The sequence below is a fragment of the Pavona decussata genome, unplaced genomic scaffold (assembly GCF_977016875.1).
Source record: "Pavona decussata unplaced genomic scaffold, jaPavDecu1.1 SCAFFOLD_21, whole genome shotgun sequence".
In the NCBI taxonomy this organism is placed as follows: domain Eukaryota; kingdom Metazoa; phylum Cnidaria; class Anthozoa; order Scleractinia; family Agariciidae; genus Pavona; species Pavona decussata.
In genome coordinates, this window is record NW_028145444.1 from 5,950,968 (window position 1) to 5,978,892 (window position 27,925).

Genomic DNA, 27,925 nt, shown 5'->3' on the forward strand with positions numbered 1-27,925 from the left:
TAGTGCTCTTCCGATTGCTTTAGAAAGGCTGTTCTTCATAAGGCCAATCAATCTCTCAAAGAATCCGCCCCACCATGAAGCACGTGACATGTTGAATTTCCATTGTATGTCTTTGGTGGCTAAGTAGTTGAAGAGGTCTTCATCTTTTCGCAGCGTCGACAACCACTTCTTCGCTGCTTGGAAGGTCTTTGCGTTGTCACTCACTATCAGCTCCTGTGCGCCTCATCAGGCAACAAACTCCTTTACGCTTTGCTTGAATTCTTCGACTGTCATATCCTTGCATAGTTTCAAGTGCACTGCTCTTGTACTTGCACGTGTGAAAAGTGTGACGTAAGCTTTACCAGTTTCACGGTTACCGGATTTGTACAAGAGAGGCCCGGCAAAGTCCACTCCAGTGACCTTAAATGCTTCTGTGAATTCCGTTCTGAACTTTGGTAAGGCTGCAGTGGGTGGAGCACCAAGAACCTTCACTCGGTATTTCTTGCAATGGTCACATTTGCGGCGTACGCTCTTGACCAGTGATCTTAACTTGGGAATCCAGTATTTTTGTTGCACCTTGTACATTGTTGTCGCGACTCCCCCATGCAACGTTTGTAGATGACAGTGTTCTATGATGCATCTCGCCAAGGCTGAGTTTCTTGGAATGAAGATAGGAGTGCTGCCCTGAATCCTTTCATAGCACCTTTGAATTCCGACTTCATCTTTGGCGAGTCTCAAATTGGAGGTCATGTCACTTGTTGCTTGAGTGATTCGTACCCATGTTTCCTTTGCTTCGCAAATCTCTGATTTTCTGAGTGGCCCCTCTCGTCGAGTCTTTCTGCATTTGTTTATGAACCGATTCATGTAGGCGGTTATGCGCAGTAGCTTCCAGTAGGGGAGCTTCTTCAACATCTCCTCTTCCCAGTTCTTGATGGTTTCTTGTGACGAATCCTTCACCAGCAGCATCGTTTCTTTCTTGCCCTTCTCAGATTTGGCTTCCTTGGTTTCCAGAATCGCTGGTTGCGCCGGTCTGTTTGATTTGTCAGAGAGCCAGCTCAGTCCCTTGAACCATAGTACGTTGAGTTTACCAGATGCTGACCCTCGAGTTCCAAAATCGCTTGGGTTTTCCTTTGTTGGGACGTAGTTCCATGTTGCATCCGTCAGTTCACCGATCTTCTTCACTCGATTGCCTACGAAAGTTGTCCATTCTCCACGATTTGCCAGTCAGCATAGCACTGTAATGCTGTCCACCCAGTTGTGGTAGAATGAAATGGGGAATGAAACCAACGCTTTGCTCGCATTGCTCTGAAGTTTAGCCAATGTGTGTGCTGCGACCAACTCCAGTCGTGGGATGCTCATCTCTTTGGGCGCTACTCTGGACTTAGCCACAAGTAGGTTTTGGTCTACCGGTGTGGAGTCTTGAAATGTCACAATGTACAATGCAGCACAAACGGCAACCTTGTTGGCATCTGAGAACCCATGAACCTCAAAGTGTGTTCGTTGATGCCTGAAAACACAGCGTGGTACTGTAACAGTTGGAGCTTTTTGTAAGCTGGTGACCCATGCATCCCATTTCCTTTGAACCTCGTTTGGCACCTCTTCGTCCCTTTGTAGTTTGAGCAGACACACTTCGCTGAAGATCAGCTCTGCAGTAATTGTCACCGGAGCACTCCAACCAAGTACGTCATAGACGCTGTTTATCGCCGAGATTATTTTCCTCTTTGTCAACGGCTTCGACACCTTGAGGCATGTCTTGAAGTCAACAGCAAGCGTGTCCTTTGTCTTGTTCCAGAGGGTACCGAAAACCTTCGTCTCACTGTTCTCCTTGTGACCAACCAAAGCTTTGGCATATGTTTCCTCCTCGCCAGGTTTTTTGTTCGAGTTCAGGCCTGCCGCGTTGCTATGCCACTTGTGTAGTGAGAAACCGCCTTCCGATAGAATCTTGGTCAACTCTTCTTTGAACGCGATGGCGTTATCAACTTCATTGACGCTTCTTTGAACGCGACGGCGTCTTCAACTTCATTGACTCCTCCTTGGATGTCGTCAACGTAAGTATCTTCCAGTAATGCTTTTGCCGTGGGGGTAATTTTTTCCTGGTAATCTCTGATGTGCTTCTGTAGTGTCGCTCTAAGGATGTATGGACTGGACGTGGCCCCAAAGATCACTCTCGTAAATCGGTACTCTGTTACATTCCGGCTAGCAAGATTGTCGTACCATAAGATTCTTTGTGCTTCCCTGTCCTTTTCGTCTACTCTGATCTGAAGGAACGCCTTCTTGACATCTCCTGTGATGCAGAATTTCCTCATTCTGTTTCAAAGAAGGATGTCGAGCTGGAGAGGTTGCAACGGTGGTCCAGTGTCCAAGCAATCATTTAAGGATGGACTTTGGCTGTTCTCTCGTGCAGAACAATCGTACACGATCCTCATCTTTGTTGTCTCAGCATTTTCGTGAATGACTGCTTGGTGAGGAATGTAATGTACCACCTCCCCCGTTGGCTGTGGGGGCACTGGCTCGATGATTCCCTCAGTGATCTGGTCCTGCATGATCTTATCGTACTCTGGTAGCTTCCTGGTCCTTTCAAGCTTCCTCACCGTGCTGTTAAGTCGAGCTGCCGATAGATTCCTGTTTGAGGGAAGGGGGACATGCCCCTCTTTCCATGGCAACTTTGTGTTGGAGAAAATCTGCGTGAACTATAGCGTTCGTTTTCGTCTCGGCGTCCGAAAGTCCTAGTACGTCTAATGAGCACAACTTCCCAAATTCTTCCGGTCCAGTCTTCAGTAGAAATTGTTTCTCCGGTCCACATTCTGTCACCAGCTGTCGTCCGAAGATGGTCCAACCAAGCATCATGAATTCAGCGCCACGGTCCTTGTCTGGATTCGCTCCCAAGATCAGTGGTTCTGTTGTCCCTATCCTTTGGTAATCTGCCGCTCCGAGAATGATATGGACTGGAATGGAATCGTCCTTTGTTTCTTCCTCGCTGAAGGTTAGTCTTCTTAAACGGCCATGTTTTCTTTTCAAGGACTGGACACTTGGATTGGGCAGGTAAGTGAGTGTTTCCTTCTCAGCATTGATACATTCCACGTTTAGGGCAAACCCTTCCACAGCAAGTGATTGTATTGTCATGCTGTAACTTCCACGTTCCTTCTAGTTGTTCCGAACATCTGCTCAATGCAGCGTTGTTCTTTTCTGGCGGGCTTCGGGTTAACCTTCGTTTTCACGTTGGTACACACGTAGGAGCTTCCCACTCCCGAGTCGAACATCACACGCACGGTTTCCGATCCCACTTTGGCCAGCACGGTAGGGTGCAGGGTGCTTGAGTGACTCATCAGCGAGCTCATGCTCTTTTCCATCCTTGAATTATGAGCCAGTCAACGGTCGATTTCACGTTGTCACAAATAGAAGTGTGATGTTTTCCCTGGCAGTTTCTGCATCCTCTTGACTAACACTGAGATGCTGCGTGTCCTGTGCCTGTACAGTTCCAGCACAACCCATTTCTATGTATGATTGCTCGCCTGGCAGCTATGTCGAGAACCTTCGTGCAGTTGTGGCTGTAATGATCGCACGAGTTGCAGTACACACAGGTCGGCTTCTGATTTGACCTTGGCCTCCTATTGTTTCCAAAAAGCATCTTTGCTCTCTCTCTATCCCTTCTCCATGGGCGGAGCTTCTGGCTGTCATCTTGACGGTTCTTAGAGGTGTCGTCTTTCGTACCTGTGTCCTCATTTGCTCTCAAGGGATTCCTTTCCACGTACTTCCGAAGGTTTTCCACAAGCTCTTCTAGGCCCCATTCCTCCCAGTTGTCATCTTTCTGAACCAGTACTTCTCGAACAGGTCCCAGCCTATCCATCAAAGTGTACACCAGGCTTTGAGCAGAATGCAACCTTTTCATAGTGATGAGTGTTCGCCCCACGCTGGAGAGCTTGTTGTAGAAGTCGTGGATATTGCTGAGCCTGTGGATACTTGTGATTCCGGCAAGATCTTCGAGTTCCTTGATGAGTGCCCTGTGCACCTTGGTGGCCTTCCCCTAGGTCTGCTCCAGGATCCACTTGGCCTCCCTGAAACCATCTTCGCTATGTGGAAGTCCTAAGATATCATCCTCAGGTTTCCCCTTCACGAGCTCCAGTAAGTGATTAAATTTGCTAATTTCCGATATTGTCGAGCCGTCTTCTTCTACTGAGAATTGGTTCCAAAACAGCAGCCAATCTTTGTAGTCTCCTTTGAAGGGTGTATTTTTGCAATTTTACTGACTGTGGCGAGGATTTGTCGGGTTTTTCCGAAATCCGCCCCTTTAGCGTGTTCCGCATGACTTTGCCCGATTTGTTTTTCGAAGTCTAGTTTTCGAAGATACCATTCTTCCTCCCGTTGTTGCTGTTCCATTACCGCGTTCTCGATTTCCTTTTGTTGACGTAATTTGAGCCTCGTTTGCTCTTCATTTATCTTTTGTTGAACGTACAATTGCTTATCGAGTTCCGCTTGGTTATCTGCCCTAATAAATTCGTCCAATTTCTTTTTAATGTCGAGACGAGCATCTCGAAAGGGCTGGAAGGCCCCCTTGTTTTCTGTTTGCCATCTTTTGATGTACTCTAAGTCCTTATCTGACTCTATCAAATATTCAACTGTCCCCTCCTTCGATTTCTCAAGCCTTGTGATTAATGCTCCAATTTGGTCATGAGCTAGTGAAATGTCCTCTATATGCTCACTCAGCGACAGTTCCCTTATTTCCTCGAGTTTGAGTTAAGCTACCTCTAGTTGCTTGTTAAATTTGTCCTCTGTGAAAGCCATATTTCTGATGATTTCGCTACTCAGCTGATTACGCAACAAAGGAATTTGCAGTGTACCTATTTTCAGCTATTGTTTACATTGAAGTCCGTGTGAAGAAGTCTGTAAAGGCCGATCCAATACTGTCCTGGCAGGGTCGCCACCATTCAGTGTGGGGAATTTTCCTAGTTGCTCTGTCCCTAATTCCCAGTGACACTGAAGACTCACAAGTATGATTTGAACACGATCTGTATTTCTCTTTCGATCAACTGAAACCTAGATTTCACAACAACTCATCTGTCAATAAAAGTCACGCGTACCGGAAAAGGTTTGATTACAAGTTATTTTGAGTCCTTCTGGAATGTTCTAGAATGTTCTATGTAAACAATGAACCCTATGCATCGCCCTATTAATAACTTAATCAACATTTAATCAACACGAAAATCAGATAATAGCTTAAAGATTACAAAACAAAACAAAGTCTTTATGTCCGATTAACGTTCTCCACAAGTATGAAACTACATATTTGAATCATTTACATACATGTACATTCCCATACCTTAAAACAAGGAAACAGTTTTTCTTATGATGACTTATTTTATCCATATTACGTTCTGTAAGCTTGCTTGTACAAACTAGCAAGAATGTTGCTGCCAGATGTCAGCAGAGTTAAGTCTACAAATTGAACATGTAACGTCTCACCTTGATAAATCCCTAGTTAAATTACTCTCGTCCTCCCAACTGCATGATTCAAACGGCCATCCACGCCACTTAATTAGATATTCGAAGTTCCGAAAATTACGAAAATGTAATTGCATTGCAGGAAGGTACTCTACTCTAAGCCTTAAGTAAGGAAATTAAGCGAAAAAGTAAAAACAAGACGATGAATACACGCGGCACAACTAAAATTCTTTACGGCGGGAAACGCATACTTACCCAACGAACCTTCCGTCTGCTGATTATCCTTTCCACTTGGTATAGCTTATCTTTTCTTCTTCTACTTGCGCTAGGTGCACTATTGTACAAAACCACCGAAGAGACTGAATTCAACTGTCTGTAGTCCACCTTACTACACTTTTGACGGCTTCGATCTGCCATCTTTCCTAGTTATGGTTTTCTTTATTTTTTGGTTATAAACTGCCGACACCCCTGCGTGTTCAATTGTCCGAAATTTCTGCCAATGAGGTATGTTTACGTTTACAAAATGAGATATAAAATACCTTACTGTTAATCACATCTTGTTGGGTAATTTAATATGCAGGGATGTGCTCTAGCAGAGATGTGCGGGACTTGGATTCCTCAGGCTACTGGTTTTTATCCTTGTATGACCAGATCAAACAACATCGCTGGTTTCTGGCTTAAACATATTGTGCAATTTTGGCGGCAATTCTTTTAAAAGTGTCTTCTTGTCAGAACCATCAAGCTTGTGAAGTCATCGCAACCGGTTCCTTTCCTGTCAGCATTTTTCTTCTCCCATACATTAAAGGACACACCACAACTGTTAATAGCAGCTTTGAGTGAATCCAAGTGTTTGCTTGTTCTTTGGCTGGGGGGTTTGTTTAAATTTTCCTTTTGGTCCCGGGCGAGTGCTTCTTCAATTAAGTTGTTAGTCAAAACATCTGTAGATACAAGTAAACTGTAAATCATTAGTAACTTCTCCTACAGCTGTAGTTTCCAGGAGTTATTTTTTGCCTCATTAAGAAAGCAAAGTTTTCCCTTCTATTTCCCTAACATTTCAAACAATGTCAGTAGGATGAGTTAATTATAAAAAAAAAAAAAACCAAAAGAGTTTGACAAAACAGACTACATGTACCTGTTACTCTCGGCATCAAGTGAAGCTCATCAAGTGTAACATTTTGTAATGGAATTTCAAGCAAGGGCTGGTGGACACAAGACAACTTCTTGCTCTTCGCAGAGTCCCTCATGGTTTGAAGAGTTCTCACAAGAGATTCTTGCCAGTAGTAATCTCTGTACACACAAGAGAAATAAAAAAATATTGAGTTTATTTCATAACCGAACAATTCATTTAGGCAAACTGCTAGAATGAGTAGGATGTTAATTTACCTGTCTCTCTTGTGAAATGTACACCAAAGGCATGAATAATTGGAGGTTGCATCCTTCATACCTAGTATCAGTAGAAGAAACTGAAAAAACAAACAAGGGTAATAAGGACATAACAAAATCAACACAGTTTTTTGCCATTGTAGCTAATCAGGAGGGAATTTTGAAATGGTCCAAACTTAATTAGTTATTTACACATAAATGCAATTAGATACTTTACCTTGTAGTCTCCACCCAGAAACATTTCAATCGATATCTCCTTTCCATCAACTGTTACCTTGCCTTCCCTTAAAATCTTGTTAATGGCATTAAACAAATCTTTACATGAGGCCTTCAGAAGATCATAGCTTTCTTGACCCTTTTTTATTGCAACTGTATTATTCTCAAATAAAGAAAAATACTAAGTAAATGAAAGAGATGAAAGGAACTTCACAGGGAACAACAAATTGCCATTCACTGCATGATGTGGTACCTTTTGATGACATAACATCATCATTCTCCACAAGTGAGTATGACATAATGACTAAGTTTGTAAGTCTGGATATTCTTGCACAATCTCCACTGATCTTAACTTTACGTTTTGCATCTGGTTCATCTTGGATTTTCTGCAGATCATGATCATGATTACTATTATTGACATGATCATTAACATCATTAATATTGCTATTATAATATTGTGATCATTTCATATTATTAGTATTACTCTATCATTATGATAAATTATTGTGATTATGATGATGATGATGATGATGATGATGATGATTATTATTACTATTATCATACCAGGCATACCAGTTAAATGACTGGCACTGGTTTACAGAACACTAAATCGAAATGCTTACCAGTTTCCTTATTGTGTTCTGAAGTTCACTCTCAAAGTCAAGTTGAGCTCCTTTGCTGTACCAGTGGATCTTCGTGTGTGGATCAGCTCATTTAGCTGGTTCTTGCTTTGTCTCAACAGGTAAGGCCTAGGTAGACTTCCCCCCCACATGCTAATGTGAGTTCATGATAAGCTGCTCTCTTTAATTTTGTCTTGGTCTTCTTTGGGCAACTCTTTGAATGATTTAGGTCCTTGTCCATGGCAATTGATGTTGTGAGTCTTACCATTGTCATCTAGAAATTCCATAGAGCTTAACCTAAGGCCAAAAGTCTCTGCGAAGCATAGAGCTCTTTCAGCCTTAGTTTTTAGCTCTCTTAGCTTCCTCTGCTGTTGTTTTTCTTGGACTTCAGTAAATTTCTTGCCTGTGTTTTCTAATTTCTCAAGTTCCTCCAATTTTTCTACATACTGAGACAAATGGGCATTCTCCTCCTTTACCAGTTTTAAATCATCATACATCTCCTCTACTCTCTCTTTTGCTTTACGTTGTAGTTCCTGGGCTTCATTTATTTATTTCCAAAGTTGATCCATTAGCTCTTGAAGATCTTCATTATCGGGTAACAATTGTTCATTTTTCTCTTGCAATATTTTGTTTTGTTTCTTCTGTTCTTTCAACTCCTCCTCGACTTCAGCAATGTTTCGCACTTCCTCCTTACGTATGGCTATCTTTTTAACCTTGCTTCCAAATTTTTCATATTTTTTTGCCGGAAATTCCAACAAACCCCCTCTTCACTGTGGACGCGAGCCTCCTAAAAGTGGTTTTCAATTCTTTCGCAGTCTCTCCTTATCAAAATCCCAAACCTTTCACCAATCAATGCATTTGCGATGTGAATAAAGTTAACGTCTGCTCCAGTGCTTTCCAGTTGATGACACGGTTTCGAAGCGCTTTTCAGAGTTCTTTTTCATGCTTTTCCACATCACTAGCATCACTGACGTCATTGACATCACTGTCAGAGAGTTCTTGAAATTTATCTTTTTGCCACTTTAAATATTTGAGTATCTCTTTAACATTCATTCATTGTCGCAATCGATTATGTTGCAATCGACAATGAATGGTTATACAATTTTCAGAGGTACAGTAAATTTATTGACTCAAAAACTCGAAATTATTCACAAAATTGGACTTGTACCAACAACTAGTTTCATTGTGTATGACTCCCATCAAAATTCTCAGTTTCAGCAAGAGAGCAAAACTGATTATTCCCACCCACCAACTAGCAAGTGGACTATGGACTAGAAAACCCTCCCAAAATATATATTTACATGTTCAAATAATACTGAGTGAACTTCCCGGCATTTAAAACGTGATAATTTTCCACTTTTGACTAACAATATGCAACGTGTTGCTCCAGAAAGTATCCATACTCCCTCAAAGAGGGTTTTTTTGGTTTGCACCCACCCCCACTCTTTTCCCTCGGAATTTCTAATGGCCCTTAGGGTGGGTATGGATATTTGCTGGGACCAAAGATTTGTGAAATTGCACAAGGTCTATTTACATAACAATATATATTATACTACAGGATATTTACAGCCTTGTAGAACTTTGCATGAGTGTAAGTTTACAATGTCTAAAAACGTGAGATATAATGGAAAATATCTTATTTGTTTCAATAATGGCCTGTTCGGATAAAGAGTGCAATTGTTTTCGTTTTCTCAGAGTAATTTCTTTAGGCTTTGAAACTGCGTCTCCACTCTGCCCCTCCCCGTTGAAAATTACAAACTTTGGTTTGAATGCCAAATACTTTTCTTGAGGTATCACACCGTTTTAACTCATTTATACGCAAGCCCCTTTTAACCAACTCACATTCCTCTTAGGGCATTATTTTGAAATCTCAATTTTGAACTCTCAACTGAAAGTGTGGATCACTGAAACAAACAATGAAAGAATTGAAATTCAAAGGTTCAAAGGTAACTAATAGTAGGAACAGAACAGATGGAAATTCCTACACCATATGTATTTCTAATATTTGGTTGAACCACATCGAAAACCACTGGGCTTGTCGTCCAGAGTGAGGGACACTTCTCGCAATTAATGCTCCATGGCAACCTTGCCGATGAGAGTCCACAAAAATTAAATTGCCACCACAGTCAACAATTAAAAGTACTGCCTTTGCATTTAACACAAAGATGTTAAAGGAAGGTTTTACTTGAAGAAGTGACTGTGTGACATCTTCTAGCTGGTCTACAGGATTGGCTCTGAAGATATTGTACTCCTGCAAGACTCCACAAGCTCGACATTGTTCTCCAACTGCAGATGTGGCCTCCTCTGCAGTTACATCAATGCCTTGTCCATCAAACAGTTCATCGTGAATGTCATTGCCAATCCTGATGGCATCTTGTAGGGCAGTCTGCCATTGTTCATTAAGGAATTGTCCCGAAAGACGTGGGAAACTGTACGCTTGGTAGAGCAGACCAAAGTGCAAAGCAATAAACACACAGTGTTTATTGCTTTGCACTTTGGTCTACACTGCCATGCGGCTCAGAATTCTTGGAGTTTCCACCGAAGGCTGGTCATGAGACCTACACATAGATGTGGATGCAGGTGGATCTACTGCTGCCATTCTGGATGTTCCTGCAGGTGTTTCGGGCTCAGACACTCTGACTGCCCACCCTAATCCATTCACAGGAGGGCCTCTTCCTGATGGCTGTGGATGCACTCTCCTTGGCAGCACATTTGCCCTTACTCTTGGAGACAAACTTGTGAGGTATGTCTTATCCAATGCCTTCTTAACACTCTGGAGGGCACTCCTCTCCCATGTCAACTTCTTCACTAAGTAACCATGGAGGCAGCTACCATTTTCATCCTCGGATACATCTGATTTGTCAGAGCTTGTGTAATCCCATGTGAGGGCCCTTTTAATTGTTACTTTTTTTTTCCTCAAACCAGGGCATGGTTTTCAATAAAGATAGTTTCTCGTAATTTTCTGAAATAAATAAATATAAAATATCTGTCAGCTTCAATAATAATAATAATAATAATAATAATAATAATAATAATAATAATAATAATAATAATAATAAGGGCTAGGGCTGGCCGCCCAATCATTGTTTCGGTAATCTGAGCATCCAGAAGGTTTTACTGCCAAAATAATAGTTTCCCTGCAAGGAGGCCAAAACCTGGGGGGGGGGGGGGGATCATTGTATTCCATGTGTACACATACAAATATTGATGTATACATACAAGTTGATGTCATATCAAACATTTGAGCGCGCTTGAGGTTGTGGGAGTTGGTGAGGTGCTTCAAATATATGGAGAATAGCAATTGTGGACACAGAACCACGTCTTTTTTTAGTTTAAGAAATTGACAGTTATACTTTTGGAATAAGAAACCATGGGACATTTGAAGCAGAAGCTTACAGGACAGGAGAACTGATCCAAAAACATACAAGTCAATTGTCAAGTCAACTGACAGAAGCTGAAAGACCTATTTCAAAACGATGAGTTGTCAGACAAATAACCCTCAGTGACTGAAAGACTTCACTAGCAGTGTTCCAGATGAGAGGGGAGTCTCAGGTCAAAAACTCTACAAGGTCAGCTACGTGACCCGACAGATCAATACAAGCATCAAGAGTTTGGCGCTTCCGGTTGTGACACAATGCATTATGGGATAGGCTCTCCAGAAAAGTGGGCACCAACTCTCGAATGTCCGCCATAATGAATACATCCTGTCCCGATCGCGTTTGTTTACCTCCGATTGATACTGCGTTTTTCCACCATCGAACACTCCCGTTAAACCTTGAATATTAGTCAGCATATAAAGTGGTGAGTTAATCTATTTTGTGGCTATTGATGTTTTTCTCACGAAAATATTGCGGTAAAACTACATGAATTTCGAGTAGGATGTTGGCTGGTGATCGATATGCCTCACGTCTAAAGTCATTCTGTTTTGATTTATTCTCTAGGTATGGGATTTGGGCACCCGAATTGTGTAGTTGTTCGATGTCCCAACAGCGATAAAAAGCTGAATAAATGGGCCAAACAGACCTGTTCATGAATGTTTGAACAGGACACAGACATAGGCATGCGACTGTGAGCCACCATTCAAGCTGTTTCCCTTTCCCACGTCCTTTCCCGGGTGATCTTCCACAAGAAATACGGTAATATAACTAAGAAAAATCGGTGGTGAGGATGTTATGGCATCACTTTCACGAAGCCAGTCTTTCAGAGTAGATGGATCGGGTAAAGAAGATCCATTTCCCATATCTAACAACCAAGCTTTCTCGTTCGCAGTGGTTGCGATCCTTTCTTCAGCAGTCGGTTGGACAGGAGTTCCCATTTCCGAGGCTGCAAACACACGAGCAAACAGTTCTTGCTTGCTTCCGGAAACTTTCCAACATCGTTTACGGCAATAAAGCTTTAGAGCGTCTGAATGCCAAGTTTTAACTTCTTCCTAAGTTAGAGACTCCTCACAACTCATTTCAAACACAAGTTCTTGGCCTAAAATCACGACTTAAAATGTAATTGGTTCCCTCAAACTTATTCACAAAACTTCACTTAAATCTTTAGCCGTACTTAGCTGATTACGAATGCCAGTAGATGAATTGAAGAAGCAGAAATAAGCCAAGATACAAGGTAATCAAACGCGACCGGATATATTCACTATGGCGGACATTCGGGAGTTGGTGCCCACTTTTCTGGAGAGCTATCCCATAAGGCATTGTGTTGCAACCGGAAGCGCCAAACTCTTGATGCTTGTATAAAAAATTTAAAATGGTTTGGTGTGAGCACTGGAAATTTAACCCAATGGAATTCCTTGTTGACATGCTGCCTTAAAATCTTATCGGGAACCCTGTAATCGAGGCCTACAGCTGAATTTGAAGCCAGCTGTTGCATGACCAGTCACACAACCGTTCAAGAGACCTTGTTAGTCAGTTTGTAGCTCGAATAGTACATTTTGTATTACTGTTTACTTATGTTCATACCATTGTTGCTTGTAGGAAAACATTCAATTCTCATTTTCGCAGAAAAGTCAGAAAATTTACAGAATGCTCGCTCAGTTTATGATTCTGTCTTCGAGAAACATGGAATTTATTCTTGTGCAGTTGATTGTTCTTGATTTCACACCTTTCCATGAGAACAACAAATGGTTGTTTTCCTTCAAGCAACAAATGGTATAAATATAAGTAAACAGCAATACAAAATGTTTTATTATTCTTACCAGCGGGGGCAGTTTTAGTGTAAGCTACTCTTAATTATAACATGAGAATGACCATCACAGTTATGGACTCTACTTGAGCAGTACTGAATATAAGGCCTGAAAACAAATTGTATGGGCAGGGTTCCAGATAAGCTTGTAAGGCAGGAAGAGAACTACCAAATTTGTTGGGTCATGAAGCTGACCTTGCAGAGCTTTTGAGCAAGACCCTCTCTTATCTGGAACCAGGACGGGAATTGAACCCATGACCTCTGCGATCAAATATATGATTTTCATATGTATTCACTCTTCAAGTTATATTAAACATTTCAAAGGTTTCCAAGTTCGAACACTGTCTTAGAACAATAAAAATGGCCACAAAAATAAATCCTTTCTTCAGGTGGATAGCCTAAGTCGCAGATGTAAACTTACCTCAGTTAGCAAGGTCTGTGAAGCAGCAGCAAATTCCTTGTTCTGAATTGCTATATGTACCAGAATTTGAGCATGTGCTGTGATTAGCCCATCAAAGAAAGACTTCTGTTGACAGACCAATCATGGCACATACTCAAATTCTGGTACACAGAACAAGGAATTTGGTGCTGAATTGCAGACATTACTAACCAGGGTTAGCGTACATCTGCAATGCATGCTGCAATTGGAAATAAATAAATTTTAAAACCCACAGAAAAATGGAACCACAAAGGCCAAAGAGCCAGACTATTTCCACGTTTCTCAATTGTACTATAGTTATTGACCAATTACTCCCTCCTAGGACAGCTAAATTCCTGCTGTATTTTATGAAAACAACCATGGTAATTGCCTATTTTCTATGCCCTCTGTTCATATGTAAAAATGACGAAAACGAAATTTCCAGGGTAACACTTTTTCAAAACAAAATATGATTTAGCAACTTACATCACGCATTCTCTCCTGCCTTCTGCAAATGATTCTATGTTCTTCTTCCTTTCCTTTTTCCGTCCTGGCCAAGGCATTGGTTAAACTCTTGAAGTATGTGGTAGCAGCACCTTAAAATAGAAAATTAGTCATCCTGGGTTTATGAAAATACCATAAGAAGCAGGAGCTGAGCCACTGGGCCACTTGATATGAGACCATCAATAGTTGCATGTATGTCATGTAAGTCACTTAGAACATATCGTTTCCAAAACTCTTCCCACACACATTTCTGGTTTGCACACATAATCAGAATTCAAGATATGTGTCATGGAACACCAGCTCATTTTTGTTTTTATTTTTAAGTTTCCCCAATTACCCATCCTTAGATGAAAATAAAACTAGGGATTCCATCCATTCAAAACATTGGAAAAAACCACAGTAAAAGTTAACAAAATGACTACAGCCCAACACAATTATTTTAGAATTTCTCTTTTACCCTCCTAAAGCAGACAATGGCTTGGTTGGTTTCCAGTCTTCTTTTACTGTTTTTATATTACCGGTATATACATTTTTGTTCATGTTAACATGTTTTGGAGAAGTAAAGTTATGTTTATTTAAAACCAAAATGAACCAGGCAAAATTTTCCAAGTTCAAAGTTGACACTAGAGCATTATATAAAATCTTGCCTGAAACACAGAGTTCCACTTGATTAAATATGCTTAATACTGACATACTTTTCATTTCTTTTTTTTTTTTATTTATTTATTTATTTTTTATTTATTTAAAGCAAATTTAATTTACAGGGTACAACTTTTACACAACACACAGTAGTAATACGTAAACTACACGTACATTGATACTTGCGCAAACAATCTACACTACTAAAACAATTTTACATGCGCTAGTAAGGATGCATACATTACAATACAAACACTACTTGAATTAGGGTATATTAATAACATTGCTAATTTTATTACAGATAATCATTAACATCAGCAGCATATAAAATTAAAGTAAAAGATTCCATGTGCGATGAAAATTCGGGAGTGCTTTTTTAGCAACTGCAATTTCTTTAAGGATTTCAAGTTTTCCGGAAATGGACAAAAGAAAGGTTTGAAAATCCAAAACATCTCCGCGAAGGCTTGTGTAAAAAATGCAATGCTTGGCTATTAATAAACAATAATTTAGGACTTGCCAATGCTTTGCGCTATCATGCCAGCCGCAGAGTATATGGCTTGTGGATAATGCTATTGTTTCATTTGTTTTTTGGTACCACCAGTCTTGAAACAGCATCCAGAAATCGATTGTTAGTGTACAATTTATTAGCAGGTGGTGCAACGTTTGTTCTTCTGCGTTGCATAAGTTACATATGGGGCTTTCTGAAATGCCGTCTCGATAAAGTGTAGCACGGGTTGGAAGAATGTTATGAATAACTTCATACTGGAACATTATTATTTGTACTTCATTTGTGACTGCAAATGGCATGAGATAAACTTTCTGGATGGAATTTTCTGTAAATCCGTGTCGTAGAATTTTGGTTTCAGCAGTGGGAGGAACGAAGATGATGTTTAAAAGAGAGGAGTAAATAGAACAAGTCGGAAATTAGCCTTACACTTTCACCGATGTAGCGGCCTTTAACATAACCTGTTTGATCGGGGTTTATTAAAGTTGGCAGGACTTTTTCAATTCTCTTGGCTATAACTTTAGTGAGAATCTTGTAGTCGACGTTCAGGAGAGAGATGGGCCTTAGATTTTCCAGAATAGTTTTATCCTTGGATTTTTTTGGGATAAGCGAGATTATTCCATGCTGAGAAGCGAAGTTGTAGCTGGCTAGTAGCGCATGACAGATGTCGGGCCAAAAGAATCGATAAAATTCAGCCGGAAAACCATCAGTGCCCGGGGTTTTGTTATTGTCGAAGTCCTTGAGCGCATTTATGCATTCTTCTTCGCTTTACTACTCCTTCGCAAGATTTTTTTTCTTCTTCGCTTAGTGCGGATACATTTTCTGGGTTAAAAAAAGGCGAGTTTTTGAAAATTTCGGGATTGATGTTGGTGGAACAGTATAACGACTCATAAAACTTTTTTTCTTCTTCTAAGATTTCGAACTGATCTTCTAAGTAACAATTTTCCCCGACTTTGAGTTTTGTGACTGATTTAATATCATGATGACGTTTTTCTAAGCTGTAGAAATACTTTGTGTTGCGTTCCCCTTCTTCGTGCCATCTCACTTTGCTTCTTAGAATTGCGCCTTTGGTTTTCGTTAACCAAATTTTTTGAAGACGTGATCTAGCACGTTGAAGTTCCAGTACGATGTTTTTGTTGTGCGGATTGTTTTCTGCCTTAGCCTGAAGGTCATTTACTTTTTTGTGCAGTGATATTTCTTCATCCCGGTATTTTTTCGCTTTTCATTTAGAATACTTGATTGTGAAACCTCTTATTTCCATTTTTATGAGGTCCTAAAGAAAGCCTTGCCACCCCATTCGTTTTCCCAGATAGTTTCAAGCTCTTTGGAGCAGTATGATTCTTGCAAAAGCATGACACAATGATTTTGATTGTGTAGCCAGCGAGAAACAGTTCGGCGTTTGATCGATTTATTAAGACCTCTAACATTTAGCGACAGGCATTTTAGGTCGAAAGCATTGGCAGTATTGTCAGCGTTCAGTTTGTTGGCGGATTAAAGGAACACAAGCCAGGCGGAGTGATAAATAAACACAGGTTTCTACCCACGGAATTTTGTTGGCACATTGTAAATTGGGACAAAAAATAATTTAACTTTTTCGTTAAATGCATGCTGCAGGAATATGAAGGAACGAAAGAAGAAAACGCATATTTCAAGCGAAGTGGGTTACTGTAACATATAACGTAAACGAAGTATAGCAAAATAGACATACAGACCACAACTGCATAGCGCTTATATAAAAACATGAACAAAGCACTTAGCTTGATGAGATAGAGCCATTTCCCCGGCTCGGTTTTGTCTTTGCTCAAATTTGTCGTGTTGGAATGTTCGGTAAACGAATCAGTATATTAAGTAGAAGTTACTCGATACTCAAGTGGAATATTTGAGATGTTAAAAACGTTGTTATCAATAAAGAGAGATCTGTTGACTACCTTCGCGTCACGACCAGCTTGTTTGGCAGCAAACATGGCTTGTATCAGGGTTTTCCTTTCTTTCTGAATTTCCCGGGCAAAGTCTTGGGTAATATAGGCATTACCGTATCTGGCTGAGGACTTGAGCCGGTTTTTTACATTGAACACAGCATCCCTGTCCTCTCTCACAACAAATCTTGCGATGATCGGACGAGGGCGAGTAGGCGTAGCAACATTGTTTGGTGGTTTGCCAACGCGGTGAACCGCATGGAAACGTATGCCCTCGACGTTCATTTTGAGATCATTTTCTAAAACATCATAAATGATATCCTGGCAGTTTTCGCCTCGACTTTCGGGAATATTCATGAAACGCAAGTTTTTACGTCTTGTATAATTCTCAAGAGCGGCGAGGTTCTCTTGGGCTTCTTTCAAAGTGGGTTTAAGCTTCTCGTTCTCGGCTTGGATCTTTATCAGAGCAGCGTTTAGACTTTGGATTTCGGTAATTTGCTCGTCCAACATGTTTTGATGAGTGGATTTGGAGTCTTTAAGGGCTTTGGACTCTTGTTGTAAGTCCTCGATGCTTGTCCACGCGTCGTTCAGAGATTTCTCGAGTGCATTCAGTGTTGATTTGACGCCAGCAATTTCAAGTTTAAATTCATTAGAAAGTTCAGCGATCTGTGTGTGTAGATTAGAGAAGTTTTCTGCCATACGAGATTCTATGGCAGTTAATTTATCGAGGAGTATTTCCATGGAATTAAGCGAGTCGGTCTCTGCCATTTCCTTGCCTTTCTGTTTGTTTCGTTTCGGAGTTGGCTTGTCGGCGGAGCTTGAACTTGACGAACGTTCCGAACGCTTTGGCATGAATACTGGCGGCCAAAACGACAAGAGTTTTCTATTGCCCGTGTGTTAATGTTAAAAGGACATCACTGGTTGCATTTAAGTGGGCCTCAATGGCCGGGTATGACTCTTCTCAACAGCGGAATCACAGAGCGCGGAGAATACGTCCTTCGGCCATGATTCCCAGCGGATTGCCCACAGCAATCTACTTTTCATTTCTGCTGGAGACCAAGGACAGTTGTCAGCTCCACCTTGATCAGCCACCACTGCTTCAATGACTGCTTTCGTCACATTATCATTCTCTTGTGAAGAAACCCTGGATAAAAGAAAGATAATGTAAAATGTAAATAGAACAATCAAACCTGGACATTGAGACAGTACCGGGTATCAAACCAAACTTCTAAACTGTCCAGCTTCCAGTGTGGTGATAAATTTTGGGGCAAGACAGAACAATGAATATTACCTCTCAGATAAAATAAATCCAGCAAAGCCTTCTCCTCTTTTCATGACTTTATACATCTTCCTGAAGTCTTGCTGTGGTCAGAAATAAGAAACAAAGTGGGAAATTTGACATATTATCTAGCCAATTCCACATATCTAAGATGGATTATAGCAAATAAGCTGCCAAATCAGGTTTTACCATAAATGGTTCAGATTACAATCCACTATCATGCCGAAATTGTTGAAAATTTAAAGCAGACAAAAAGTGTGAATTATTTTGAACAGTATCATTTTGAATGCCACCTTTAGCAAATTACACTTTCCTGCAGATTTTCCCACACACAATCTCAGCTTTTCAGCAATGGCAGGACAACATTTCGACCCAGGCTGAAACTCACCAAATAATAAAATTATTGGCAATCAAGAATAAATGACCACTTGTGATTTTTTCAGAAACTAACTAAATTGTGAGAATAATTAACTAACTAACTAAATTGTGAGAACAATTTATGGTCTTTGACAAATTTATCTGTCCTCATTCAAATAATGTAATGATTTATACAAATATTTAAGCCCTGGCTAAACGATCAATTAACATTTTCATCCAACATCATGTTCTTCAAATATACATATAACAATGGGTGGCTAAATGCACAAACAACGTTAGACCAAACACCAGACAAAGTGAGTCCACAGAGCAATTTTTTGCGTAGTAACGCTGAGATTTTGGTCTCTCGCTGACATCACCACTGACAGTTGGGTCTGACCAAACCAAGAATGTCATGGTGATTTTTATGGCTTGGAAGTCAAATTAAAACCAAGCACTGTCATGTACCATTACTCATAACCGAAATGCCCCTAGAACAACCAAAAGAAAGATATAAAGGCATTTTGCCAAAGGGGAAGCAAACCATAATCTGTAACTTATTTCCCTACTTTTCCAAAACCTATGAGGAAACTATGCCCAATTTTATCAAGTTGCAATCCATTTCAATCCTTGCCATCCGCAGCCAAAGATGCTTATTTATGGTTTTGCTAAATTGGTAAAATAATAATTATTTAAACAAAACTGAACCATTACTTTTTAGTTTTCATTGCTTTCAATATCTTCTCCAGCTTTTCAAAGTAAGACTAAAAACTCGTGACATAGCACAGGTATCCCAAGCTGTATGAGCGTTAAAATAAAGACCTCTGTTTGACCTTTGTAATTTGAGTGTCACAATGAGCGTTATGCAATGGCGTAAATTATAAGGGTTTGTATGGGAATTTACGTATGGCGTTTTAGGTTCAATTCATACCCTTTACATGTATTTTCGATTCCAAAACAAGTTCGTAAATTCCTAGACAAACCCTTATAATTTACGCCATTGCGTAACACTCATCGTGACACTCAAATTACAAAGGTCAAACAGAGGTCTTTATTTTTACGCTCATACAGCTTGGGATACCTGTGGACATAGCTTCTTTAAACAACGCAATGGCGTGTGTTCTGCTGTAACATATACCTGCCAAGTTTTTCTGAGTCAAACGCTTGAGATTTTTGTCTCATCATGACCGGGATTTCCGAAAACGTACGAGCCACTTCCGAATATTTCCGACGATTTTCCGAAAGCTTCCGAACGTTGCCGAAAATGTCCGACGATATTCCGACGACCTTTGAACACTTACGATTCAAGGGGATTGTAGACATATGAAAGCTTTTGCGATTGTTATAAGGAGCAAATAAATAATACATAACAAATCTGAAATGAAATGAAGATTTTTTAGAGCAACTGGTCCGGATTTGTGAGTCAGGCGTGAGATATTGTCCTTGACGCGTGAGATCGATGTCTCTAGTCCCCAGGCGTGAGAGTTGGCAGGTATAGTAACGCAAAAAGAATCCCAACGAACAGAAGATTTGCAAAAAGATCAGCTTTCATTTAAATACAATAAGAGGAAGGATTGACTGCTAATTATGAAACAATAACGGCCCAATGGTTTCGGTGACATTTGATCGTGCACATGTAAACACAACGAAGGCACCAGGGAAAGTTAAATGTCTCACATTCAAGAGCTTTTGTTTTCTGATAGTACATATAGTTTAAACTAGTCAGTGATCAGAATGCTAAAAACATACTTATGCGACACTGTTTCGGCACAGCGACCTCTTTCTTTTTTTTCCTACCTACTGCACTGTTTCCCGATGTGTCCTCGTCGAGTTTCGCCGAGACTCGCTGCAACAGTCTTTCTTGTTCTGCGTCACGCGTTTCAATCATCTTCCAAAGACGACGGTTTTCATTTACGACGTTTTCAAGCATTTGGATGAATCGATCATTTGAGCAGACCGGAATCTCTTCCTCCATTTCAAAATCCAAACCTTTCCAGTATTTCTGTCAACAGAGCTTACAAAACCTGTGTTTGAAAGCTTTTCATCCCCAAACAGAGTGCTTTAGAAAGGACGCCAAAAAATGGCGTCAATTATTCTCTCACCTTATGATTGGCTTCTTGTGATTTCAAACTTTCTGATTGGACAAGTGTTCATAGGTACATCATTTATGTGGGCTTTTTTTATGATGCAGAATCAGTGTCAAGAGAGAAAGCGAGAAACAATCGTGGAAATGTTTTCGAGAAAGCGATCCCGGTCGAGAAAGCAAAATAAGATTTTCTGTAGCCATTGTAACGAGTATTTATCAAAGTCAGCTTTTTGGAAACACCGCAGGTCCTATTATGATGTGCAAAATGAACGATGGATAACTGGTGTAAATAGTACGGAATCTGGCAATGAACAAGATGCAAAGAGAGCGAGGCATATTGCTACTGGCCATGTAGAGGAAAGCCCTGTTTATTCTTCGGGGGAAGAGGAGCTTGAGGAAGCTGCATTGCATGAATTTGGAGGTACTGACTGACTGAACATTTTAATAAAGGGTTCCCAAAATAGTTTGTAATCCCGCTATTCCGACAAAATTTTCCCACAATTCCGTTTGTTTTTATAAGGTTATCCAAGGTCCAAAAATTATGCCCCTATCAATGTTAGTCCCGAGGGAGTGGGGATACAGGATGAGGTGGGGACTTTGATTGACATTCCCTGCCCTGGGTGGGGAATTTTGACAAACTTGGTAGAGAATGTTGCCCCCAGGGTGGGGAAGTTTGATCAAACTTTTAAACTGAGATAAGCTTGGACTTGACCATGGTAAAATACAAACTGCGATGCTGCCTTCTTAAAAATCGGTAGAGCAGAGCCAGGATATAAGTGTTAAGACAAACCATTGGTTTCTTTCGGTGTTCTTTCATCCCATTGAAAAAATTAAACTGAGATTTATAAACCTGAAGTGTTTGTATTGTTTAAGCATTTAACAGGTCAGCCTCTTGGATCTCAATCCCTACAGTAGGGAACTTTGAACTCGAAACGTTACCCCAAGGGTGGGGAGGTTTGACTCAAAATTTACATTTCGGATCAAAGTCCCCACCTCATCTTGATCCCCCCACCCCTCTCGGGACTAACATTGATAGGTGCATTAAGGATAGCAAACATGTTGACTGAGGTAGGAGGGTGTTACCAACATGGCACATTTGCTTTGACCGCGACAGTTGTTCCAAGTTTGAAAAAAAGGTCTGCCGTGGATAGTACGTCGTTTTCAAGGGAACTATCCTAACACCCATACCCTACACAGAGGCACATACACTATGAAAAAGGTTTCTGTTGCTGAAATAGAAGACTACCCTTGACTCAATGAGCAACCTCATCTTCTGAATTGTGTACAGCTGTATCTGACCATATCCCAGAGTCCATATCAGGTTTTATGCATGTGTTCTCTTTTTTTTTTTTCACCGTAAATTGCACCATAACACAAGTGGCTATGGAACCACATGCTGCAAGGGAGTTGTTCCACAGCAAACATTGACAATGTTATGACATAGTTTGTCAGTTTTAAACTGACATTATTTTGTAATTAGCAGTAAACCTGGTAAACGTAAATTGTTAAAAATGTTGCAGAAGTTGTCAATGGCTTTTCTTGATTTCTGGTTGACTACTAAAAGACAATTAAGGGAATTTCATTGACTCAAAAGTTGACAGCTGACATGAGCTCTATGCTTTGCATAAATTAAAATTTTTACTTACTGCAGAAAGTTAAATCAAATTCAAAATAGAACCTGGAAAAAAAAGCCTTGGAGAGATGTAAATTTAAATATGTCTGTACATGTAGTTTATTGATGAAAAAATAGCCAATCGGTGCACAGGAATCTTCACAGTCATTGTAAAAACTAAAATATAACATTTTATTTTTGTTCTTATAGGTTCCCAAGAGGATGTCAATGACTTGATAGGTGATGATAAAGAGTTTATGAGTGCAATGAATGATAGCAGAGAGGACTTAAAATCTGATGAGGTAAATAAGTACATGTATAGTCTCTGAAATTACTGTCTGATTTATTCAATTGAAAGAGAAGTAAATGTTTGCCAGTGGAGCAATGTTTTTTATTTTTTTTAATTTTTTTTAATTTTTTTATTAAAATAAACTTTATTGACAAATCAACAAACCGTACAACATTACATAATCTTTTACAATACTCTAGTTATAGCTGGAAGCACAAAAAAATAAATATGATAATAGTAATAATAATACAGTATAATAAAAACAATTATAATAATAACAATAACAATAGTCGTGATAGTAAAAGAATGGTGATGACCGATTTTAGCAGTAAACACTTCTCTTTTAGTAAATTGGAAAATCAAAAACACAGTAGTGAGCAGTGCCAAGAACGAAAATTAGAAGAAAATTAATGAATGCTGTAAAAAACAATAGCTTCTCAAAAGCAAGGAGGCCAATTGGGAAAAGCATACTAATTTGTTAAAGGCTTGTCATAGAAACTAACAATAATTATTGAAGAGGGGCATTAAAGGATCCCACTTCTTCGAAGTAGGAGCTTGTTTGTAGGATTCAATTTTAAATTGGGACTTGAGGACCGCCAAAAACATATTTAGTTGAGGGACCTTGTTACTGGTTTTGCAGCGCCATATGTAATGTCTGGCAATTAGAAAACAGAAATTCAATTGAAGAGCAAACTTTGTTGTGTCCGGCTTTAGTCCCAAAAAGATTGCGATGTCCTTCAAATAGTCGTGAGGTATAAGTTCACATTCAAGAAGTTTAACAGTCAGAACCCTCCAGAAAAAACTAACTTTTGGACAATACCAGAAAAGATGAATAATATTTTCAGGAGCTTTACTGCAAAAAGAGCATTGTGGGTCTTGTTTGATACCAATTTTTGTTAGAAAAAAGTTAGTAGGAAGAATTCTGTGCAAGAGTCTGTATTGAAAGTTAATGAGGGTCGAACTTTTAGTGCCCTTGGATGCCAAGGTGTAAGCTGCTTTCCAATCAGCCTTACAACCTTCCTGGGAAACGATGGTGTTCCATTTTAATTGGCTTTTCTCTGGTGCATAGCTATTAAGAGAGACAAGTTTCTTGTAAACTATTCTATTACCTTTGGAGCTTTCAAGAAATGAGTTAAGGAAAGAATCCGGTTTAACCGAAACATCTGTACTGGATTCATTTGGGAAATTTTTATTATAAAGACATTTAAGGGCAGATATAAGTCCACAAAATTTCAAGGGGTTTATTTGTATTTTATATAATTCAATAAAATCTTTGAAACAAAGAAACTTGCAAGGTTCTTTCATTAAATCTTTGACTTTTAAAATTCCTCGCAAAAAGAGTTCTTTCTCATAAATTGGCTTGTTATCAATTCTTATTAGCGAGTTATGCCATAAAGGCTGTTCAAGAAACTGTTGTTTTGTTTTTATAAGACCTTCAAAATTGACCTCAGACCAAATTTCTAACAGTTCTGTCGTGAAGTTGTTCTTTACTGGAAAAGTCTTGAGGGAATCAGTCTTGTTTAAATTGCCCTTAAAGATAAAGCTGCCGCCATGTTTTTCGAGCTCAAGGAAGACAATTTCTTTCCATTTTGCTTGGTTCAAAGTATCCAGATACTTTCCAATCCAAGTAGTTTTTAGCGATTTGTTAAAAGAAGATAAGTCAACCATTTTTAGACCGCCATTCTCGTAATCATTTATCAACACGGTTCGTTTAATCTTATCACCCTTGTTGTTCCAAAGAAATCTATAAAAAATGTCATTTATCTCATTAATAAAACTTTGGTTTGTCGCAAGAGGTGTTAAAATATAAGTGAGTTGGGATAAGACTAGACTCTTGATAACCTGAATTTTGCCAATTAAAGTTAAACGTCGGTATTCCCAACAGCTCAGAATATTTCTTATCTTGTCCACCTTTTCTGTATAATTCATATTTAAAGTGACAGCTGGGTCAGTAGAAATCCATACTCCAAGGACTTTGGTTTTAATCTCGGGCCATTTAAAATTCTTTTTGGGGGAGAGTTTTTCTTTCTTACCCTTCCTTGACCCGATCCATAGAGCTTCAGTTTTCTTGTCATTAAGTTTGAGTCCAGAAGATTTACCGAAGCTATTAATTGTATCAAGGGCCGTGGATAAGGAATCTTTGTTACCGTTAAGGATCAGGGTTGTGTCGTCCGCGTATTGGCTTAATTTTATTTCTGTTTTATTCACGGTGATTCCTTTAATGTTAGTATTAGCTCTGATAGCTTTTCCTAGGACTTCAACTGAAAGTATGAAAAGGTATGGCGACAAAGGGCAGCCTTGTCGAACACCTCTTTGTAACTTAAAGAATTTACTTGACCATCCATTGTTTAAAACGTAGCTTTCAATATTGTTATAAAACGTTCGAATCCAAGATATCAAAGAGGGGCCGAATCCAAAGTATTCAAGCGTACGATCGACAAATGCCCACTCAAGTGAATCAAAAGCTTTTTCGAAATCAATAAATAGTAACAACCCAGGGATGTGCTGTTCTGCTGCATAGTTTATGATACTGTCAATCAGTCTAATATTTTCTCCAATAAATCTGCCTTTTAGAAAGCCCGTCTGATCATTGTTAACAAGTTTTGGAATAACCTTCTTTATTCGATTAGCAATGGCTTTCGTAGCTATTTTAAGGTCACAGTTCAGGAGAGTTAAAGGACGCCAGTTTTTAATAAAGTGTGGATCAGCGTCTTTTTTTGGTATAAGTTTAATGATGCCTCGTCTCTGTGATACTGAAAGAGTCCCCTGATCATAGGCGTAGTTAAAGGCACTAATCAAACTAGAAGCTAACTCGTCCCAAAAGGTTTTATAAAACTCGGCTGGCAAACCATCGGTCCCAGGTGTTTTTTCTGAATCCATATCTTTTAAGGCTTCTAGGCATTCCTCTTCAGTTAAAAAACCTTCACAACTCGCGGCTTCGTGATAATCAAGGTGTGTGTCATTCTCGAGTTGAAAGAATTCTCTATCTGGAGGTATTGTGTTTCCTTGAGATGTGTAAAGGGTTTTATACAAGGTTTCACATTCTTCTAGGATTCCAGTTTCAGAGGTGATAAATTCGTTCTCGTTGATTTGGAGTTGACTTGTAGTGTTAAGTTTATAATGCCTCTTTTCAAGGTTAAGAAAGTACTTTGAATTTTTTTCACCTTCATTATACCATCTTGCTTTGCATCTTAGAATCGCCCCTTGAGTGCGCCACCTTACAAATTCCTCTAATTCTTTTCTGTACAATTCCAATTTTTCTATTAAGATATTTTTGTACTGTGTCGTGATCGATGGCAAGTCTAATTCTTTTTCAAGTGTTGCAATTTTTTCTTCTAAAATATGTTCTCTATCATTCTCTTTGCGTTTTTTCCCAATCGCGTAACTGACGGATTTCTCCCGAACTTTCATTTTGATCATTTCCCAAAGAAGAAAGGTGTTAACTGAATTATCGTCTGTATATTCTTCCTTTGTCTGCTCGATAGTTTGTTTAATTATGTCAATATAGCCAGCGTCACTTAATAACGATACATTTAGCTTCCAAAAACCACGACCCCTTGGATTTGTATGCAATGATATGTTCAGTGTTATCAAGGAGTGATCTGTTTTAAAACCTGGTATGATATCGGCTGAGACAACATTACCCATGAGGTTTTGGGAGACCAGGAAAAAATCTAGTCTGCAATGAACTTCTGGTTGCTTTCGGCGCCAAGTGTATCTGCTAGTATCTGGATTCAAAAGTCTCCAAGCGTTAACAAGATCAAATTGTTCGGCAATCTCGCACACGGTTTTTCTTGCCTTGTTATGCGTTCTGGGGAGGCCACCTTTCTTATCTTTCTCTACGTTTAAAACAAGATTAAAATCACCTCCAATTACAACTTCGTCCTTTTGAAAGTCTTCAATGTGTTCAGCAACAGTTTTAAAGAAATCTGGATCATCTTCATTTGGGGCGTAAACATTTACCAGGGTTACGAGTTTTCCATTTGCCATTAAATCGCATATTATATAACGTCCTGCAGGATCAATATAATTTTTCATGATTTGAAGTTCGAAATTGTTGTTGAATAGGATGCCTCTACCTACTTTAGTACTTGACGTGGTGCTAAAAAGGCATTTGTAGCCCCATTCTGTGGCCCATAGATCTTTTGTTTTTTCAGAACAGTGGATTTCTTGTAGCAAATAGATGGAAAACTGTTTGGAACGCAACCAGCTGAAGGTTTCTCTTCTTTTTGTATCATTCCCAAGGCCCCGCACGTTAAGAGAAGCTATTGTAATAACATTCTTTTCCGTTTTGAAAGCAAGTGATAAAAGCGACATTCCTCAGCACTGCTCTTTTGTTAAAATGTGAAAGTGTTGTCTCTGTTGGTTGGTAATTTGAATACTGCTTTGGTTGAAATGTAAAATAGGTTATGTTCATTTATCGATAATTTTCATGAGTGAAGTTTTGATGACAAGAATAAAAGAAAGATAAGGTTACATTTAAAATAAAGGGAAAAAAAGGTAAACACATACAAAAACGAGCGACTGAAAGCGACACAAAAACAAAGAAAACCTTTTTAAAAAAACTCATCGGTCTTCGGTCTTAATGTCTTGAAAGCACAAAACAAGGCTCTGCAATCACTGAAAGAAGAAGATTTGCTCGCCAGGCCACCTAATAGGACAATGTTATAGTACAGATACAATGTTGCAACACAGTTATCTTACTCATTTGCTTGATCACTTGTTTCTAGCAGTTTTCCATAGGGCCAGAATTTGCCATTTATAAAAAGCTTGTCAGGTTGACTCTTACTAAAAGAAACCCTCATACCGTTTCTCTGTGCTTTCTTGAATGTTGGCATCTGCTCTCTTCTGCGTTTGATTATTTCTTGTGGAAGATCCTGGAACATCTGGTATTCGGTCCCTTTAAGGCGCCTTCCCAGCGAAAAAATATCCTCTACATCTTTATACCGAAGGAACCTAGCAATTATTGGCCGCGGACCAGAGTCGCTGCGTCTTCCAGGGAGTCGATGTACACGTTGCATTTCAACTGTGCGGGCATTTCTGTGTTCAAGGTTGTCTTCCATGAAGTTTCTTAACGTTTCCCCGGTGTTCTCATCATCTTCCTCGGGGATGGAAAAAAATTTGATATTTTCTCGTCTGGAATATGCTTCAAGATAGAGGTTTTTAAACCTGAGTTCGTTCATTTGATCGCGAAGCATCTTTTCGCTTTCCAACAGCGAGTTTATTTTTGTGTTATTTTCATCCATCCGATCCTGAATTTCTTTGCAGCTGTCGCCATTAAAGATGCATGATTGTTTCAAGTCCTTTATATCCTTTGCTGCCGTTATTTCAAATTGCTCAAGTTTAGCTGTTCGAGCTTTAAGATTTGCTAGATTGGCTTCGATGCTTTTAACTGAATTCTCGATAGTGTCGAGCTTGTTTAGCCTTTCCAATATTGACTTCAGTTGTTCAGAGATAGATTCAATCTTATTTAAAGCCTCCATCACTTCTTCGCTCGAC

The 27,925-nt window shown here is 39.5% G+C and overlaps 3 protein-coding genes across 3 annotated transcripts; all 3 read right to left on the bottom strand.

The window, feature by feature from the left end:
• Positions 1 to 225: 225 nt before the first annotated feature.
• On the bottom strand, positions 226 to 2,285 carry LOC146486449 (uncharacterized). The gene is made up of 3 exons (XM_085097408.1): positions 2,194 to 2,285; positions 1,284 to 1,969; positions 226 to 1,169 (listed from the first exon to the last, which is right to left on the bottom strand). The coding sequence occupies exons 1-3, from the start codon at positions 2,283 to 2,285 to the stop codon at positions 226 to 228; spliced, it is 1,722 nt and encodes a 573-aa protein (XP_084953534.1).
• Positions 2,286 to 10,531: 8,246 nt separating this feature from the next.
• On the bottom strand, positions 10,532 to 20,414 carry LOC146486450 (uncharacterized). Its single transcript, XM_085100989.1, has 5 exons — positions 20,189 to 20,414; positions 18,095 to 18,161; positions 17,841 to 17,947; positions 13,722 to 13,835; positions 10,532 to 10,599 (listed from the first exon to the last, which is right to left on the bottom strand). The coding sequence occupies exons 1-5, from the start codon at positions 20,412 to 20,414 to the stop codon at positions 10,532 to 10,534; spliced, it is 582 nt and encodes a 193-aa protein (XP_084957115.1).
• Positions 20,415 to 26,202: 5,788 nt separating this feature from the next.
• Positions 26,203 to 27,909, bottom strand: LOC146486451 (uncharacterized). Its single transcript, XM_085100952.1, has one exon. The coding sequence runs from the start codon at positions 27,907 to 27,909 to the stop codon at positions 27,127 to 27,129; it is 783 nt and encodes a 260-aa protein (XP_084957078.1). The 3' UTR covers positions 26,203 to 27,126.
• Positions 27,910 to 27,925: the final 16 nt, after the last annotated feature.